This window comes from Cryptomeria japonica, chromosome 2 (genome assembly GCF_030272615.1).
Source record: "Cryptomeria japonica chromosome 2, Sugi_1.0, whole genome shotgun sequence".
Taxonomy (NCBI): domain Eukaryota; kingdom Viridiplantae; phylum Streptophyta; class Pinopsida; order Cupressales; family Cupressaceae; genus Cryptomeria; species Cryptomeria japonica.
In genome coordinates, this window is record NC_081406.1 from 176,348,505 (window position 1) to 176,369,152 (window position 20,648).

The 20,648-nt window shown below is 35.1% G+C and overlaps 1 protein-coding gene across 1 annotated transcript; it reads left to right on the forward strand.

The window, feature by feature from the left end:
* The first annotated feature begins 228 nt into the window (after positions 1–228).
* On the forward strand, positions 229–2,338 carry LOC131051992 (uncharacterized). The gene is made up of 2 exons (XM_057986588.2): positions 229–692; positions 963–2,338. Exon 2 carries the CDS (start codon positions 1,173–1,175, stop codon positions 2,190–2,192), a length of 1,020 nt encoding a protein of 339 aa, XP_057842571.2. The 5' UTR covers positions 229–692; positions 963–1,172; the 3' UTR covers positions 2,193–2,338.
* Positions 2,339–20,648: the final 18,310 nt, after the last annotated feature.

Below are 20,648 nucleotides of genomic sequence, written 5' to 3' on the forward strand. Positions count from 1 at the left end.
TCTCCCTCCCAAAGAGAAGGAACTCGGTCCCAGCTTTAACTCGGACAGAGATGGCTTGTTTGTAAAAGGACCACAACATCCTATGGATTTGAGCAACATATTCCAGAACTATCGCCATCAAGATTTGAGTGCACATATGAGCTGTCTAGTTTATGTTTCTTTTATAAGACGAGAAAAGAGAAGTATTCATTTTGGTGAATTTCTTTAGGTATTTCATACAATAAAGAACTTGAATATTTTCTATGGCATCTTTCGAATTTCTGCTCGTATTGGACAATATAAAGATGTAGAATATAGCATGCGCCTTGTCCCACACAAAGTGGAGTTTTCTGAGGAAGTTTTCAGAGAGCCAGTACGACCTCGAGCTTGGGACGGAATTCTTGTCTCAACTTTTATGAGGTTGCTAAACGTATTATCTAACTGCTATTTACCAAGTGCGATGTTAAATTAAATGATGTGTAAGAAAATAAAGAACTATCTAATTATACTTAGTTTAAAAAATGAAAATGATTCAGGAAAGTATACATATTATATTTGAAAAATCAAAATGATTCAAGAAAGTATAATGACGGAAAAGAAAATCCTTTGCCGAAATGTATGAGATGAAAGAGAAAAAGGAGATGCCAAGCCAAAAAGAATATGATTCCAGTGAAGGAATAAGATGCAAAACAAATATGCACTTTTGACAAATTGTAAGGATGGTAAATTATAGTCCGTAAAGATTAATAATTTATCTTTACTTTAAGTTGTGTTATTGATTCTTTTATAATCATTGTTTTGTTCTCAGCTTTGAGTATTATAGATTGTTTGATCTTATAGACATCATTTAAAATCTTCGACATCATTAAAAATCTTCATTTAGGATAGGGAAAAATATTGTAGTTTAGGGAAGAAGGATGTCAGGCAAGTCAATATTGAGCACTGTGTTGCTGTCACTCCAACTTTGCCTTGGTTTTTGGCAGATCGGAAAATTGACCCCTGCTGGGGCAGTCATACAATGTGGAATAGGCTGGTTGCTGAGTCAGTGCCTCTTACCTTTGGGCCTCTCTGCAGACTACACTCGGCTGAAAGGTTTTCCAAGTCATTTAAAGCTGTGGAAGATTGTACGCTGCCATGTGACCATACCAGCAGATCAGGCGACTGTGCCAAGGCAAATTAATTTGAGCGATGGCATGACTCAGGTACGATCGTCCTACTTGGGTATTGAATTTCATCTAGACAGACGGGAGGAAAACAAGTTGTATCTCAACGGGGAAATGTGTTATTACATCACCGACAAAATCTGGTATACCTTGTTGGACTTTGCAGAAGTGGCCAAGAGCACTGTGTTTCTGAAAGGGTATAAAGAATTCTGGCAACAGGTAGCCACAGGTGGTGTCATGACCATATCAGATGTCCTTGATAATTTAATTTTGGAAAATCACACCATCAAGATTCTAGACAATGATTTTGTTTTGCCTGTAAATTTAACAATTTCTGAGGAGAAAATGCTCAAGTTTTTAAATTTAGTAGGGTTGTTTCTGCAAACGAGGCAAATCTATTGGCTGATTCCTACACTATTGAGCTTTACAGCAGCCCTATTGGAGTTCAGCACAGCATTGAGAGCATGGCTATATGACCATATCAATCTACTCTTCTGCCGGTTCATGCATATCATTTGTGACCGGCTGCCTCGGTCAATGAGGAGGGAGGTGTACTCCTTTGGAAACTGGGTGGAAAATCTGAAGCCCTCCAATGACCTAAGGCTGAGGGTTGTAAAAGGCGAAATATGTGCAGTCATAGGTGGAGGTGCAAAAGTGCATAGAGAAGGCGCGACTCTGTTTCAGGCAGAAGCCTTTGAATGGTCGGGCTTGGAGGGAGAAACCCTAATTGAAAAGACCATTCCTTGTGGCAAAATTGATCCTGACTATCGTTCAATTAACATCGGGTGCTCGTTTGATCCAACGAAAGGGAAATGTCACGTAGCAGCTAACACTGTGGCTCTGGCTGAGGTGGATTGTAATAGGGATGAGTTTGCCAAGTTGTACGAGTTTCTGACTTGCGTGGCCAAGAATCGTTCAGGCTCGCTGCGATCTTGTGCTTCCAATAACAAAGTGCGTGTTCGCGGGTTTAGAGAGACTGTCGCTTGTTATTCCAAAAGTGGGTTTCCACCTGTGTATGAACTGAAATTGGATAATGTAATTGTTGAGTGAGGGTAAATCCCATTGGAGTAGTTAACATAAAGTTGTTTTTCCCTTGCATATTATATGAAGCTTATCAAGAATTACAGAGTAAATCAGAATAATCAGCTGTACACAGAAAACGGAATGAACTTATAGTGAGATATGTCTAATCAGTTTATGCTCAAGCCTTCAGGCAAGTTTCTTTTATACTTAATTTTTGTTTTGCTCAATTTTTGTTTTGCTCAAGCCTTCAGGCAAGTTTCTTTTATACTTAATTTTTGTTTTGCTCAAGCCTTCAGGCAAGTTTCTTTTATACTTAATTTTTGTTTTGTGTATATGATTTTCACAGTTTATAATGTTAATGTAGTAGCTTCTGAAATCAATTATGTAAATTTTTTTTTTAAAACAGTTGATTTTAAATGTTATGTATATAAAATAATAATAAGTATTTGTGTAATATTGGATTTCCTATTTCAATTAAAAAAATTACTTTCTTAAAACTCTAAAGAATATTAATTGTATGAGAATTTTTTTTAAACAAACCAACGTTAACAACTTGATCATATTAGATGCAAGAGAAATTAAATGACAAACAATTGACACTACTATTGAAATTGTAGTCACTTAAATCTGTCCAGTTTAATTAAATGAATATTTTTTATTTATTTGATTAATAACCCACTAGCCATCAGTTAATTAAATTAACATTTAATTAATTATTCCTCAAACATTCTCCTATTAATTAAATAAATTATTCAATTTATTTTAATTAATTCATTAATCAAATTCACAATCAATTAAATGAATAAATCCTATTTATTTAATGTAACCCCATTTCCTCTTTTAAATAAATTAAATAAAACATTTATTTAAATCATTAAATCCCCCCCCACTTGCATTCTCTTAAAAATGCAAGTTGCACCTATTTGTTGAAATAAATGAATTTTATTTTAATAAAAATCCTATTTTCCCTCACCCACCAAACCCACTTGCAATCCTAATCCCCTTCTAGACTCTTCTAACCACTTTCTAACCATTCCTAATTAGCCTAATCCATCCCCTAATTATTGTCACATTCCTAAGCAACTTGGAGTCACTTTTCAAAGCCCTCAAAGTCTTTGAAAAGCATTTAAGGCTTTATGTCTTCAAACGGTTAACCTATAAAGTCTTCCAAACCATTAAAGACTTTTACATAACCATTTATGGTTAAATCCACTTGCACCCATGGTTAGAGACTTTGACCTCTAACTCAACCCTCATGTAACCCATGTGTCTCCTCAAGCATTTATTGCTTTGACCATGGTTATCCTCACTAACTCTTACACAAGAGTTTATCTATTGGATAAAAGCACTATTCTTTGAATAATTAATTTATCCACTCAACTCAACCTTAACCTTACCTCCCAAGTTAACCCTCAGGTCATGTCAAGCATTTAATGCTTCTTTCCTCTCCTCTCAACCTATCTCGTGTTGACACTTGTCATCCTAGGATTAGGTTGAAAGTCCTCACATGGATCTTAAACCATTCAATCCTGACCCTTGTTGAGATTACTCAATCTCAGCCATCCATTGCCTCCATTTTTCCTATAAATAGAGCACATTCCATCATAATCCAGATCCTGAAAATTTGTATGCATTTACCTTATAGTCAATTTTAGAGAAGAGCATTTAGCATAAATCACTAATATCTTGTTATTTTGGACTAAAATAAATTATTTTCATTTCATAACATCTAATATTAGTTTGTTTTACACTTGCATTTGCATAGTTAAATCATTTTCAATCTTGAACCTCCATAAGGAATCTATAGTGCAAAAAGTTGTTGAGAGCTACACTCATTTGGAACTTGGAGAGGAGAGGAACAAGGAAGGAGTGTATTTCTTGATATGCTTGCTTAGGATAGTGTTTAATGTTTGATTTGCTAACACTAATGACTAATATCTATTTCTTGTATTTCCTTTTGTGTGTATAGCAATCAAACAGGTTTTTCTAATCCTTCCTTTTTTGCAGAGCATCATTTGGTGAACCTGACGTAAATCCAACACCAAAAGTTTTAAAACTACTAACATTTTACGTGATTTTAATTGCCACACAGGTTGCGCTTTGGCGCTTTTGAACACACTTTAGCGCTTACGAAAGTTTGTGCTTTAGCACTTTTGTTCACCAAAATAACGCCATTGTTTGGGAAATAGCACTATTGATTGTAGTTTAGCGCTTTTGCATTTAGAGTAGTGTTTCTGTCAATAGTTTAGCGCATTTGTGCTCCTTGTTTGCCAGAATTTATTTCTGTCCGACAGAATCTTTTAGCGCTATTGACCATATTTTAGCGCATTTGTAATTATTTTAGCGCATCTATCATTAAATTAATGCTTTCATGTTAAATAGCACTTCTATGTTTACACAGAGTGGCGCTATTGTAACAAAGAGTTGTAATTTTTTTACTTTGTAACCAAAAATAAAAAACTTAGGCTTGTGGAAGCCCACCTATACTCCATTTTATTTTTATTTTTGACTAACTGTGTAATTGTTTATGCAGGATTGAAGGAGACAAATTAAAAAGCATTTGAGTTTTTTTCTTTAACTTTTTTTTTCAAAGTTGGATAAAATAAATTCACTTTCTTCTATTTTGGGCTTAAAGCATTAACTTCACACTTCATTTTGGGCTCTAAAAAAAATTAAAAATAAATAAATAAATTAAAAAAAAAAAATCAAACTTTTCAGCTTGGGCCTAAAAAGAACCTCATTGTGCAATAATAAAAAGAACAACAAACTCAAATCCCACAAATTTTCTTCCTTTGCAAGTTAGGATTCATTTATTTTGGTGCTTAAAATCAACAACACAAATTTCATTTCTTGCATCAACTTAAAAAAATTCACAATCAACACTTCATTTGGTGCAAAACTAAAAAGAACAATCAACTTGTCAAAAGTTTTCTTGTTCGGAACCTATCAGAAACTGGTAAACAACCAAAATAGATAGTGTCGCCATCAATGACTAAACAAAAATGCAACATATAATGAATTCCTCCAAATAGCCAACAATCTTCCCCTTTGGCATTGATGGTAATACTAGATGTGAAAAACATCGAAGTGCCAAGAAATGTCAACCAAGTCTCCCCAAATGGAAGGCAACCAACAATCTCCCACAAAAAGATATAGCAATGAAGCTCTGAACCAAACTCCCCCTGTGAATGATATCTTTGTTAATATTTGATCTCTCCCCCTTATGAATATATATCTCCCTTATGTTTTCCCCTTTATGTTTTTCACAAGAATATCTCTTTCCCTTTGACATCAATGGCAAAAATCTGACATAAATATCAGAGATAAGTCATAAGTCTTTTGAACTACACAACTGACTACTCCCCCTGCATAGTAGCACCACCACATCAATCTGGAATGAATAATAGCTCTGATAATGCATGTCGGATTGATTGCAATCAGCATCACTTAGGTCTCCATCGGAGGGGCAGAAACCCCATTCTGTCTCTGAAGTACTCAAATGATTCTTTAGGCAAAGGTTTGGTGAAATGTTTGCAATATACTCTTTAGTGTTTACATAAACTAGTCTGAATTCATTTGCTTTCACCTTCTTCTTCAAAAATTTATACTTGATAGATATGTTATTAGTCTTAGAATCAAATACCAGATTCTTTGATATCTCAATAGCAATAGAGTTATCACAGTGAATAACTATCGGTTCATTACAATCCACCCTTATATCCTTCAACATTTATTTCATGCATAGAACTTGTGTATAGTTAGTAGCAGAAACAACATACTCAACTTCAGCAGTAGATAAAGAAGTACATGACTTCTTCTTGTTGGCCCATGAAACAAGTTTCTTTCCAAGAAAGAAAGCTCCACTAGATGTGCTCTTCTAGTCATCAACATCTCCAACCCAATCTACATCTGTATATGCACATAGTGTAAAGTCATCATTTTTAGGATACCACAAACCATATTCAGTTGTTCCCTGCAAATACCTAAAAAATCATTTTCACCGCACTCTCATGATTCTCTCTAGGATCACTCTAATATCTTGATACAATACAAAATGCATTCATTATATCCGGTCTAGTCTAAGTCAAATATAACAAACCTCCAATCATAGACTTGTACCTTGTAGGATTTACCGGAGCCGATTCATCTTTCTTTGTTAATTTCTCACTTGTAACCATAGGAGTACCAACCGGTTTAGAATTTTTCAAACCAAATTTCTTCAACAATTCTCTAGCATACTTAGTTTCAGAGATGAAAATACCTTTATCAGTTTGAGTAATCTACAAACCTAAGAAAAAATTCATCTCCCCAATCATATACATCTCAAATTCATTCTTCATATTGTTAGAGAATTTCATACACAACTTATCTTCACCTCCAAAAATGATATCATCAACAAAGACTTCAACTATCAATATGCCATCATCAATGATCTTATAATATAAATTACTGTCAGCATTACTTTTAGTGAAACCAATCTTCAAAAGATATTTATTTAGTCTTGCATACCAAGCTCTAGGGGCTTGTTTCAATCCATATAAAACTTTCTTTAACTTGAAAACCATGTTTCTGTCATCTGAATGTGAAAATCCATTAGGTTGTTCAATATAAACTTCCTCTTCAAGGTTTCCATTCAGGAAAGCACACTTAACATCCATCTGATAAACCTTGTAGTTCTTATGTGTAGCATAAGCAAGAAATAATCTCATAGCTTCAATCTTAGCTATCGATGTAAAGGTTTCATCATAATCAATTCCTTCCTTTTGAGAATATCCTTTACAAACCAATCTAGCTTTATTCCTCACAACTTGTCCATTTTCATTCAATTTATTCCTAAAAACCCATTTAATTCCAATAACATTCTTATTTTTAGGCTGAGGAACTAAAGTCCATGTATTAATCTTTTCTATCCAATCTAATTCTTCTTCCATAGCTTTTATTCAACATTTATCTTTACATGCTTCAATTATTGATGTTGGTTCAACTTGAGAAATTAAACATACCTCATTAGCTGTCAACCTTCTTCTTGTCATCACTCCTTTGTTCTTGTCTCCAATGATATGATCTTCTGAATGATTCAACCTTACATACTTAGGAGTCTTCTGATTTTCTATTCCTTTTCTCTTATCTTTAGTTACTGTTGAATTTTTTGATACTGCCGAAGTAACTGGTTCAACATTTTGTTCCAGTGTAGGTGCTACCGGTTCAATTATGATAATTTCCACTACCAGTTCTCTCTCATAAGTTCTTATTTTAATTATGTTTTGCTCATCCACCTTGACATTAGTGATCTCCACAATTCAAGTTGCAATCTTTTGTTATAACATCTATATGTTTTGCTTTCATTATAATAACCAAGAAATATCCCTTCATCACATCTAGGATCAAATTTTCTAATGGAATCATCTCTTTTGATATAACATTTACTAGCAAAGATTTTGAAATATTTAACTGTAGGTTTATAACCAAGCCATAACTCATAAGGTGTCTTACCAGTGTCTCCTTTGATATGAACTTTGTTGAATGTGTATATCGTCATGCTCACAGCTTCTCTCCAATAGATATGAGACAAATTTTCTTCCACCATCATAGTTCTAGCCGCAGATAGTTATATTCTTCCTTTCCACAACTCTATTTTGCTGAGGTGTCTAGGGTGCAGATAACTGTCTTCTTATCTCATTCTTCTCACAATAATTGTTAAATTCGCCGGATGTGAATTCTCCACCCTAATCTTACCTTAAGCATTTAATCTTTAATCCTATCTCTATCTCAACTTTAGCTTTAAATATCTTAAACTTTTCAAATGCTTCAAATTTCTCCCTTAGAAAAGTAACCCACATCATTCTAGAATAGTTATAAATGATTAGCATAAAATATCTATCACCCTGAAAAAAATTATTCTGGCAGGACCACACAAATCGGTATGAATAAGATCAAGAACATCATTAGATTTATCTTGTATACTCTTAAAAGAGGTTTTGACTTTCTTTCCCATTTGACATTCCTTACATATCAGATTATAGGGCTTTACAATCTTAGGTATATTTCTAACTGCCTTAGTAGAACTGATCTTTACAATGCAATCAAAATTCACATGATACAACCTTTTTTGCCATAGCCAACTTTCATCAATCTCTGCAATCAAACATTTTTTCTCACCGCAGTTCAAATGAAAGATATTACCTTTAGTTTGTGTACCGGTTGTAATCTCCAATCTAGATCTATTGATAATCTTGCATTTTCCATCCTTGGACTAGAATTGAAATCCTTTATCCACCAACTATCCTACACTCAAAAGAGTATGCCTTAAACCTTAAACATAATAAACATTATTAGTGTTGTGCTTACCATCCAATGATATAGTTCCTCTTCCCTTGATCATGTGTGCTTTGTCATCTCCAAATCTAATCAAACCACCATCAAATTCTTGTAAAGATAAAAAATTTCTTTTATCACATGCAATATGATGTGAACATCCATTGTCAATTACCCATTCACCCTTGTCTTCAACTTTAGCAGCAAGGGCCTTCTCTTCAGGTACCAGATCATCTTCCTTGATAGCCAAGAATACCCATTCCTTTCCATTTTTGGATCTACTAGCAGAATCTTTTGTCGGTTCATCATTAGAATCAGTCACACCTTCCTCATCAACATAGTAGTATGATTTGTCTTTGTTTCTCTTGTACTTGTGTTTATTCTGATATTCATGGTTAGGCCTAAAATATCTTCTAGCTCTTCCTCAAATCTTGAATTCCTTTCAAGACATCTAGATGCAAAATGACCTATCTTATTACATGCAAAACATTTAAAAGGTGATTTTCCTTCGTACTTTCTTCTTGCCGGACCTTTAGGTACTCTTATAGAGAATAAGGCTTCAATTTGCTCAAACTCTTAATCTTCTTTCTTCATATCCTCTAGTTCCTTCACATATAAAGCTTTCCAATCACTCTTGCTGGTAGATGATGTAGATGCATGAAAAGCAAGTTCATATTTTGCAGCTCTAGAAGGTCCAAATTCCTCAAGCTCAAAAATAGATAAATTTCCAACCAAGGTATCCTTATTAATAGAGGTGTTTGTCATAGTTCTTAGCTCATTAATTGCAGTAGCCTTCATCTTATAAGCTGGTGGCAAAGCTCTCAATACTTTAGAAACTATTTCATCTTCGCTCAGAGATCCACCACAACATTGAATTCCAATGACAATTTCATTTACTCTTTCCATAAAAGTAGTAATCATTTCATCTTCTTCCATCTTCATGTTCTCATATCTCACCCGGTAACCATCAAGTTTAGTAATTTTAACAGTAGGTTTACTTTCATTCAAAGTCTCCAGTTTATCCCATATAGCCTTTGTAGTTGATTTGTCAGTTAGTCTTATTATTTGTTGATTAGAAAGTGCACACAAAAGGGCTTATCTAGCTCTACAATCATTCTCAAGCTCCTTATCCAAGTTTTTCGGAGGAGGATTGCCAGATGCTGAATTAAAAGGTGTAACTCCTTTCTCAATGATCTCTCAAATTTAATTTTCAAGACATCTCAGATGAGTCTCCATCTGAATCTTCCATACCCTGTAATTTGTTCCATCAAGCCTAGCAATTTCTCTCCAGAAAATAGCTGCAGATGTACTTGATGAACTTGAACTATTAGATGCCATAGGATCTTCCTCAAGCCGTTAAGATTCTGCAAAGAGGACTAGGCTCTGATACTAATAGTTAGACAACTTAGATAACCCAAGGACAACTGAGAGGGGGGGGGGGTGAATTAGTTGTTAACAGATTACAGAACTTTAAGCATTCAAAACCTTATTATCAAAACACATAAACTCAATCCCAGAAAGCATAAACCAAATACCAGAATCACAAATATAGCAATTAACCATAAACATAAATCACAAAATAGTTACCATTCATCCATAACACTTGACACCAAGATTTGTAAATGGAAAACCCGGTAAAGGGAAAAACCGCGGTGGGAAGCCTACCCCCAGTCAGATGATACTTCTGTAGTAAGTATGTGATTACAAAATGATGGGTCTGCACATGCAAAAAGGCCAATAGCCTAGAGTGCACTTCTCATCACAAAAGGAGCCTCACTAAGTACAAAAGAAATCTTGACTAGAATCCAAAAAGAAGAGTGAACTGCAAAAATAGCATCTCGTATGCTTGACTACAATTTCGGTTAAGCTCAGTACTAGAGGTCTTAAACCTCTCTTACAAACCCTATTCAATCACCTATGATCGACCAAAACCTCTACATATGATTACAACAATATTCGCACACAGATCATTACCATAACTATTAACCATAATCCATAATCCATGATCTATAAAGAGATCTTACATCATATATATACCAACCCGAGACCTAAACAATTAGGTCGGCCACCTAAAAGATAGTACATTAAATTCATTACATAAACCCACAATCCAATGATCATCCAAGCTAGCCTAAGACCAAAATAATATAAACTGATTAATAAATTCATCTAGTAACGCATCGGGAGAATCCACCAACACATTACATAAACCCGTCCATAACCTAGCAGAATAAGACCGGACCCAAAATAGGTCACCATAAACCAAATCCAATAACACAGATCAACAGGAACACGAACAAGATAATAAACAGCATCCCGAAAGCCATCTAGCAGCCGTACCAACACCACTTATCAAGTGCATCAAAACATCTTCAACAAATCTTTGCCGATAAAACTCTTACCGACGACCAAAAAAGCTTACTAGATCAAATGATAGCATCCGAGTTATCAAATCTCGAACCAACTGATCGTGATACGCATCAATAACACATGAATGATAGATCCAAACCAATTCCACAAACCGAAGCATACCAGATCATAATCATAATCCAACCACTCTACCAAAACTTATCAGAAACTAGTAAACAACCAAAACAATCTGTGTTGCCATGAATGACAAAACATCAATGCAAGACAATCAATTCCTCCAAATTGCCAACAGAAGTCACCCAAATTAGGCTTCATCTCCTCGGTAATTAAACCTTGGGAAGCCTTAATTCTAATTCTTTGTCTAATGGGGATAGTGTAGGTAGGACTAATAGTGGTAAAACTCATGCACTAGAGGGAAGATTTGAATTTGGAATTTGAATGTTGGGTACAAAGTTTGCAAAATTGAATAATGTAAAATTCAAGGAATTTATGATTATACAACTTGAACTTTATTGAAAGAAGGAATGACACAATTTTCTAAGAAAAATTATGAGAAAAGGAAATTCAAATTTTAAAATTAGGGATAATGGGATACCACTCAATTTGAAAAATAAATTTGTCAAAATTTGAATTTCTAAAATCAGGTTGGGTTATAATTAACCACTTAATTTCAAATTTTTCTTTGAAATTTGTGATGTTGAAATTGGGAAGTATTTTTTATTTTAGAGAGATCAAATTTTGAGAAAATCAGCCAAATTTCTGAATTTAAGCATTTAAAAGTCACTCATAACAATCTCCCGAAATTTCAAGAAAAAAGTTAGGGACCGTGTTGAAAGTGCACATGGTCCTCCCAACTTTTTCAAAAAATTTTCGGGATGAAAGTTACGATGATTTTAAAGCTAACCCCCCAAAATTGGTTGATTTTACGAAGTTTAGATAGGTGAAATTGAGGTTTGAATGTGAAAATAGGACACTATTAGGGTTTTGAAAAAGATAAGAAATTGAAAGGTAAATTTGAAAAAGGTCAAACCTAATGGATAAGGCCACCTTCAATAATGTTTAGAAAACTAAAATTGATCGAAATTTGCACAAAATCCAATTAATTTTGAAAATTAGGGTTTTAAGACCTAACCACTGAATTTTGAAATTTGGAAAAGGGAGGGAAATTGAAGATTTGAATTTAAAACAAGAAGACAAATTTGAAAATAGTTCTAAATCTGAAAATTAAATGTAAATTCAATTTTTGCAGAAGTTCAAGTTGATTTTTGAAAATTAAGGTTTTGATAAGTAACCACTTAATTTTGTAAATTTGAATTTGAAAATTGAACAAGACAATGAAGAAATTGAATCTGACAAGCAATACAATTTTCAGATCTAAAACAATACATAGCAATTTTTTACAAGACACAAGTTCAATTCTAATTTTTGAAAACTAGGGTTTTGATTTAATGAACCACTAAGTTTTGTAATTTTGCAAAAAAAAAAAACTTGTAAATGAAAAATACGCAATAATTTGAAATGTCAAACATGCAAGACATCGGGTTCACCAAAATGTAATAGTGGTGAAAAGGGGTGATGAAGAAATCAAGAGGAAAATTTTTCTCTCCTCAAGAGGAGTGAAAGTTTCACAAAAGATTATCCTTATCATTTTCACACACATTACATTTAAAAGAGGGAGGAGAATTCACTAGATCCAATCTCAAGAGAGAGATTGAATGCCAAGTGAATTGATAATGAATTTGGAAAGTAAAAGTAACCCCTCTTTTAGCATGCAATAGGTTGAATTATGCGATTTAAGACCAAGTGTAAATATGACAAAGAAATGGTTGTAACTTGAGATAGAAATGCAGGATGAAGCTATGCGCCTGGAATTAGTAGTAAAATGCCGAGGAAGCTCCCCTACAAATTTGAGCAAAATTTGTCAGGACCATGTTGAAAGTGCGCACAGTCCTCCGAAAAATCCATGTGACGAAAAGGGTTTTTTTGCCTCTAAAAATGAAGTCCAAATCTGCAAATACAGTTGCGCACCTATAACCTACACATAGAAAAGAGAGAAAATGTTGTTGAAGTCAAACCCTGGTTTTGGAATTAACCAAATGATGAAAAGTACTTGCAAATAATAAAAGTAAATGACTGAAATGGAATTCACCTCTAGAGAGGGTACAATTGAAATGTTGATAGAGTTGTTTTAAGGATATGTGGAATTGAATGGCATAAGAGATCTCCTCTTCAATGGTTGAATCCTTGACTTGAATGCAACACCTAGCCTTGAAAGAAGACTTGAGAATGCTCAATGCTTGAATGCTTCATTTCGCCTAGAATCGCAATTTCCACTTAATGAACTCATCTGTCCCTATTGACTTATGCAAATGTGTCTTATATATTTGCCAATTATGGTTAACTAACTGATTTTTTGTCATAGGCCGACATAGGGAAAATTTTCCTACTTCAAAGTTGCAAAGCTCAATGCAAGCTAAATGCAGAGGGGGCCCAAAATAGGGCAAGGATAAGGGCGCCACGCCCCTATCCTATGCTTATCCATGACAGAAAGAAGGGTGTAGGCAATGCAGGATGCGAGAAAGTGTAGTTTTCGGGGATTGAGCAAGTCTCGGGTCTCCAATCATGTTTGGGGATTCAATTCACCAATGTGAAGACCCAAATGTGGTTGAAAATTGCAAGGTTGCAATTTTATGATGCTACAATTTCTTTTCATTTGAAATAGTTATTCTGAGTTATTCATCTTTTTGGATTGTAACATCTTTCATATACGAAGTTGAATCATCTACCACATCGACTAGATTGAATCATCTATCCTAACACTTTCCTACCATTGTAGACACTATCTATCATCATTTTGTAAGGAAACTTGTAACCAACTTTATGAAAATTTTCATATAACCCAATTTAAATTTCATTCAAATGAACACATAGAATCCACATGAAAATAATCGACAACATATCCATCAAAGATGACATAAGATATATCCTAGGAAAACTCTCATTTAAGAATAAAACCCAACCTTCAAAAGCATTCATCACCATGTATTATTCAACAATACAACTATGAAAGCTTCTAAAACCCAGCCATCAACAAACACTCCATGTGAACACGCATGTAACTAGACATCTCATGACATGCTTCTAACCTCCACAAATGCTAAACTTGGTTAACTTAGCTTCAACCCAAACAACTACCCTTGTAGTTGCTTTTATAAACAAAAGCTCCCACAAAATCACATAGTGCTATTACATCAAAACCATGTGCAAATACTAATTAAATGTCATTAACGCAATTTGCTGCAATAGCACCCCTAGTTGGCACCTTAACCAGTGGCTTCAACTGATCTTGGCGCTGCTAGATACCTTTGATGAATTTTGGGTTAGCCATATCTACAAAGAAGGTAATGGGGAAGCCGATAGACTTTCTAAATTGGCTATAGCCGTTAGTGACCCCTCCTAAATATCCACCGATGATGATTTTCTGTTGGGCCGATTGACATGCTCTGCTCACTCTCTGGTTGAGTCTATTGAAAGATGGCGCGCTCCGACTGGGTCTATTGATAGTTGCATGCTCTCCAGTTCTTTCTACATCTTTTGGTTGTGGAGCAAACTGGTGTTCTATTCCTTGGTAGCTGTGGTTCCCCCTCTCAACTTTATGGTCTTGGTTTCCGATGGAGAGATCGACCATCTGCCCTGTAACCTGTTAAGGTCTTTTCTTATCAATATGATGTGATGAATTGCCGACACCATTGATTAGTGCCAGGTTTTGGCTCATGGCTATTAAATACAAGTGTACTTTATGAATATCTAGTTACGACTGGATCCTCTCAAGATTTGTTTATGATCACTTGATGCTTAAAGTCGGTTGTCTCCAAGTTGAGGAGCTTTGGAGCAGATAGTTAGTTGGATACTGGTAGCTCACGCATATGGGTATTTAATGGATATGTTGTGTTTGCAGGGTGTCGTATTCTCTAGTTTGATGCTTTTCTATTTAACAATGGAATTCCCTTTCTTTCCACCATAATTTGCTTTCCTTTCTTGGCAATTCTTTATGGAGACCCCAATCCTCCTTGAAGCTACTTGTCGCCAGATGGCTTTCTTGGGCAAAATCATAGACATACATTTGCAAGAGGTCCCATTCTCTCACCATCCTCTTATTCTCCACAATCTAAAGAGGATTCTGGGAAAGGAATTTCTGATGGCTTACCACAGTTACAGAGCCAATGCCAATATTCTAGCCTTTTTTTTGCAATGATAATCTACATGGGGACTAGCAAGCAGAAAGCAAAACTGCTAACTCAGATGATGTTCAAGCACCACCTGTCGGGGGAAATAGATGCTGTATTAGACAATATTGATGCCAATCTTAGAATTCTGCTTCCCCAAAATTACTTTATGTCACTTATCAATGGAGTGGAGGTGAAGAAGCTTGTGATTGTTAATTCCTTGGATTTCGAATCCCTCCAAGTAGCCTGGCCTATCATCTCCAGGAATATTGATTTCCTTCTGAAAGCGGCTGGTATTCAAAGCGGTTTCACGTCGGATTGGAGGGCAAAATTTCTCCGTGATGAAGATCTAGTGGGGACTGATGACTTCGAGATCGTGGAGAATGGTGATCTGGTGGATGGAAATGACTGGGGTTTTGGGTTGGGTGAAGAGTGGTTTCCAAACGACTACCGACTCCCTAAGGAGAAGGCTAAATCGACAGCTCATTTGAATTGTGGTACTGAATGTCCCATTGTCCTAGATGCGGCTAATGTGCTTGTGGATGATGCTTCTGAAGACTCTCTTTGACTCTGGTTATCTCTGGGCCCTTCGGTCTCTCTAATTTTTTAGATTGTTTGCTTTTTGTCTTATAACCTCTGCATCCTTGAGAGGTTGGTATATAGTTGTACTCATCCAGCCTTCAGTGTTGGTTTCTCTTTTCTAGGGATTAGAGCTAAGGTAGGAGGTTTTATTCTTGATTCTTTCCCCCTACCGCTCTTATTGAATTAGGCCTTGTATTCTCCTTTTTTTGTTTAATACAAGGGTGCTACCCCTTTGCAACTATTTACTTATTAAAAAAAAATTACAAATATAAAATAGACAAAAGAATATAAATTTTATTAATTTATATCATTTCAAAATTCAAAACATGTATTTCAATTTCTATTGATTTATTTTAAAAATTTGATTTAGCATTGACCATTTCCTTTATAAAAATTGTGACACAACTTTGTACTTACTAGGATTTTCATCTACAAACCATAACTTCATCCTACACACCAAGATTTAACACCTTTACAAACAAAACATTCCCCAAAACAAATGCATCAGAATCCCCTCAAAATGAATGGAAATTACAAATTTAAGAATGGAAGGAGACCTAAAATTAATCTACGTAAGACACTTGGCACCTTTATCCACCACCAATCTGCATTAAATAATATTCCTTAGCTTAGTGCTTTGGCTCTCATGTTTTTTATTGTAATTGAAATCTGCATTTTATTTGTGACTAAACACTACCCTTTTACCCCTTTATTTGCATTCACGTGAAACATTTAACCTAGATGAAAAAATAAACTCGATGTTGTACTTTATCATTTATGGGTGAAAATAATGACTTTTATATGAAAATTCACCTTCTACCAATTAGTAATTCCCCCTTAGAATGTGAATCTATCACATATATTAATCCTTTTACATTTAAAATACTTTGCAATATTCATTTTTTGGTATTTTGACCAACAAAATACCCAGAACTAACACTATTCCATGTTTGGCATATTGTCAAACATATGGCATGTATCCTCAAATCTACACATTTATAACCTATGCTACACTATATCTTTTATTTTCTTTTTTTTTCTACAAATGTTTGTTGAAGAAATTTTCCCAAATAATGGTTCTACACTCAAGAGATCTTATCTTCATTAAAGAAACGCAAGGCTTGAAAATCATGAATGTAGAGGTATATAATACCATTTTCACTTTGCCTAAATGAAGCTTCAATTTCCTCCAATGTTCTTCCCTTTGATCTTTGGTGTGGTTCATTGCAATCTCTCCAAACTTGAAAAAGGTTAAAATGGACCAACTCAAGTGAGCAATCATGACACTATCCACTACCTAGCAATCATTAATGGTTGTTTCTACAATGGTTTCTCAATAAACAACACTTATTCTAGTAGCTTAAATTTCAGCAAGTTGAGAGTACTCCATAAATACAAAAAGACCATTTTTATACTAGAATATCCAAAAAGTACCTTCAAGATTAATTCTTAAATATATGCACATTGATCTCATGTAATAGGATGTCATATAATTTAATTCATTCCTCATTTTTTGCTATAATCCCCACCCCTCTAGACATACAGATAACTACCTACCTCTCCCTCTCTCTCCGCCTCTCTTTCTCTCTCACCCACTCTTTTTACCACTAGCTTTCCCTCCCTCAATACCTAACTCTCTATGATCCCTTCTCTCTCTCTCTCTCTCTCTCTCTCACCAATACCTCTCTACCCCTATATAGGTCCTACCTACCTACCTACCTTTTTTTTAAGCACCTCTATCTTTGTCTCTTTCCACTTAACTATATCTATCTATATATATCTTGTAACAAACCCTCTATCCCTCTCTAGGTCATCCCTCCTTTCCTCTCTACTCTTAAATTCTCACCTCTAGATTACTACTTGCCTCTCTCTCTCATCCACTCTCTTTAACACTACCTCTCCCTCCCTCTCTTTCCTTCCCTTTCTACTCTTTTCTAATCATCTCTATCTTTGTCTCTCCCTATCTCTCCACCTAACTCTTTCTCTATCTCTTACCAACCCCTCTCTATCCCTGTCTAGGTCCTTCCTCCCCTCCTCCCTACCTATCACTCTCCTCTCTCTCTTACTAACCCCTCTCTATCCCTCTCTAGGTCCTCCCTCCTTCCCTCAACTCTTAAATTATCACCTTTGGATCACTACCTACCACTCCCTCTCTCTTCATCTAACTCTCTCTCTTGCCCACTCTTTTTACCTCTACCTCTCTCTCCCCTATAAATCTCTCTATCCCTCTCCCTATCTCCAACCTTCTCTCTCTATCTCTCTCCTTCCTTCTCTACTCTTTTTCTCACCTCTTTATCTCTCTCTCCACCTAAATCTAGCTCTATATCTCTCTCTATCCCACTCTATCTCTCTCCCTCCTAATCTCCCTCTCTCACTAGATTTCTATAGGTCTCCATCTTTCTTAATATGTCTCTCTCCCCCTATCTAGATCTCTACATCTCTATCTCTCTTGATATGTCTCTCTCCCTCCATCTGAATCTTTATCTCTCTCGACAAGGTCTAACTCTCACTTCGTAGGCCTCTCCCTCCCCCTCCCTCTCTAGGTCCTCCCTCCTTCCCTCTCTACACTTAAATTTTCACCTCTAGATCACTTCTTACCTCCCTCTCTCTCTCTCTCTCTCTCTCACCAAGCCCTATGTACTTGATCTCTAGGTCATCTCCTGCTACCTTTCTTGTTGGTATATTTTTATTCATAAGCATATTCATGTTCATACAATATTTAATCTTAATGTTTACATGGGTATGTATTGTGGCCATTTATTAGTTATTACATGTACATTATTTTTAGTAATTTGTTAAGGAGGATCTTAAAAATATACTGGTAAGTAGTTAAATATTCTAATTTTTTCTCTTATATATATGAATTTTGTGTGTAGGGGCTCATCCTACAAAAACAAAAGTAGAAGTCAAGCCAAATTTATATACTATAGAAAATGAGGATATAGATCTTATAGTTGATGTTATAGAGGAGGCCCAAGTTCAAACAATGGATGTTGGAGAGGGATTGAGATTACTTCCTTTTACCATGGATGAGCATACGAATTTAGCTAAAGAGGTTTAGAGAAAAAATTCTTATAGAAATTTAGATCATTTACCTGAATGGTATGGAGAAATTAAAATTTTATGTTGAACAACCTAGACATACTACTAGGAGGTCAATGAATAAAATTGCAAAGGAAATAATTGCTCATGTTGCACATATGATTCTTTGTTGTCATTGGTGTCAAACCTATTAGTGTGGTCTAGCATGTCAAACCTACTTGGTTTGATTGACTTACTGGTGGTCTGGTTATTAGTGTGGTTGTTGGTTTGGTTTGGTTGTTGGTGCTATTAGTTTGATAGTTATATGATGCAAAATTATTTGGTTTGATAATGTATTCTAGTTAAGATCTTGATATTGGTTGTATCAGGTTGTTGGTCTGGATGTCTATCGGTTAGTGATATGATGCATAATTGTATGAATATTCTAGTGTAGATTGATGTGATGTTTTTAGCAATAGGTGAATATGCTATGTTAAATATCTGTAAACTCTTTGATGGGTGACATTGATTATATATTGTGTTTCTAGAGGATTAACATCTCGAGTTTGGTCCAGAAATTGTGTGACTATTTTTTATGACTATTCTAGTGAACAATATCTTTGTCTGGAAGTATGTGTATGTCTCAGATTTGTATCAGATGGCTATGTTGATTGAGGTAGAATTATTATGACAGATTGATCTCAATTTCTCAATTGGAAGGATCTTTCTCTATGAGCGTTATTTATGTATGTGATCAGTATTGGTGAAATTTTAGAATGTTATAGATCATCTTGCTAGTTCTCTAAGGTTGTTGTGGGTCATTAGATATTATTCCTAGCACATCATGTTTCATTCGTGGTGACCCAAATATCTTATTTTTAGGTCAAAATTAGGTGTTTGAGTAAAATAGATTGATATGAACCAACTTATTTATTTTGGTCCATTCGGTTGTCTGTAGAACATTTATGAGGATATTTGGAAGGTGTGCCAACTTGGTGTGAATCTTCACACACCTTCTTTGCCTTCCACATGCAATGGTTTGGGTCAATGGTGAATATACTATTGGAGATTGTTAAACTTATGTTAATAATGTTTTCATTGATGTCAAACCAGCTATTTTGTTTTGACCATACATTGTATGCAGTCCAGATGTTATGGATGTTGTGGATGTGATATGCGAGGATTGTATGCAGTCAGTATGTGCAGTTCAGTGCTGCTATTCTGGTCAGAAATCATTATGCATCATGTTATGGATAGATTTGGAATATGAGTCTTGAGGTTTCCTGGAGTTCTCATTATCTCAATGTTAGGAGTTCTCATTGATCTCAGTATCAACCATGTGTCCCGATGTTAGCTACTTCTGTAATTTTCAAAAGTATTTCTTTAAATTTTGTGTTGTGATTTTCTTGGTACACATGGAATATTTATTTTGGAGATATTGAGCTTGGTTTTGTGATCATGGATTGATATTCTTGGGTCTGGATGACCCTGGCTCCTTCTAGTAATCTCGGTGTATGCATTGGCAATTGGAGTATGTAAAGGAAGTGTGTAGAAGTCTTGTGGAGGTCGACATGAGCATATTGATAACATGTTGGGATTGGCTGACACACTATTTTGTATTTGTGCCCTTTGGTATATATATATATACATATACATATACATATGTAGTAGTATAAGCAAGGAAGGAGAGAAGAACAAGACTAAGTGTGTGAAGGTGTGTGAAGTGTGAAATTTGGTAGTGAAGATAGTAGTGTGTGAAGTGCATGTTGCGAACAATAAAAGGACACAGTGTTGCATTGGTGCAATAGTCCTTTACTTGACCTGTTGTAGGACAGTTGTGCAGAGATCTCTAACTAGATCTTCTATAAAGTTTGAAATTTGTAACCTAAGCTGAACCTTAGAACTGATCCCATGCATTTGTAGATGCTAACCCTTTTAGTTCAAGCCTTTTACTTGTAGTGAGTATTCT

Coding starts and splice junctions, on each gene's coding strand:
- LOC131051992 (XM_057986588.2), top strand. CDS start 1,173: ATGACTCAGGTACGATCGTCCTACTTGGGTATTGAATTTCATCTAGAC.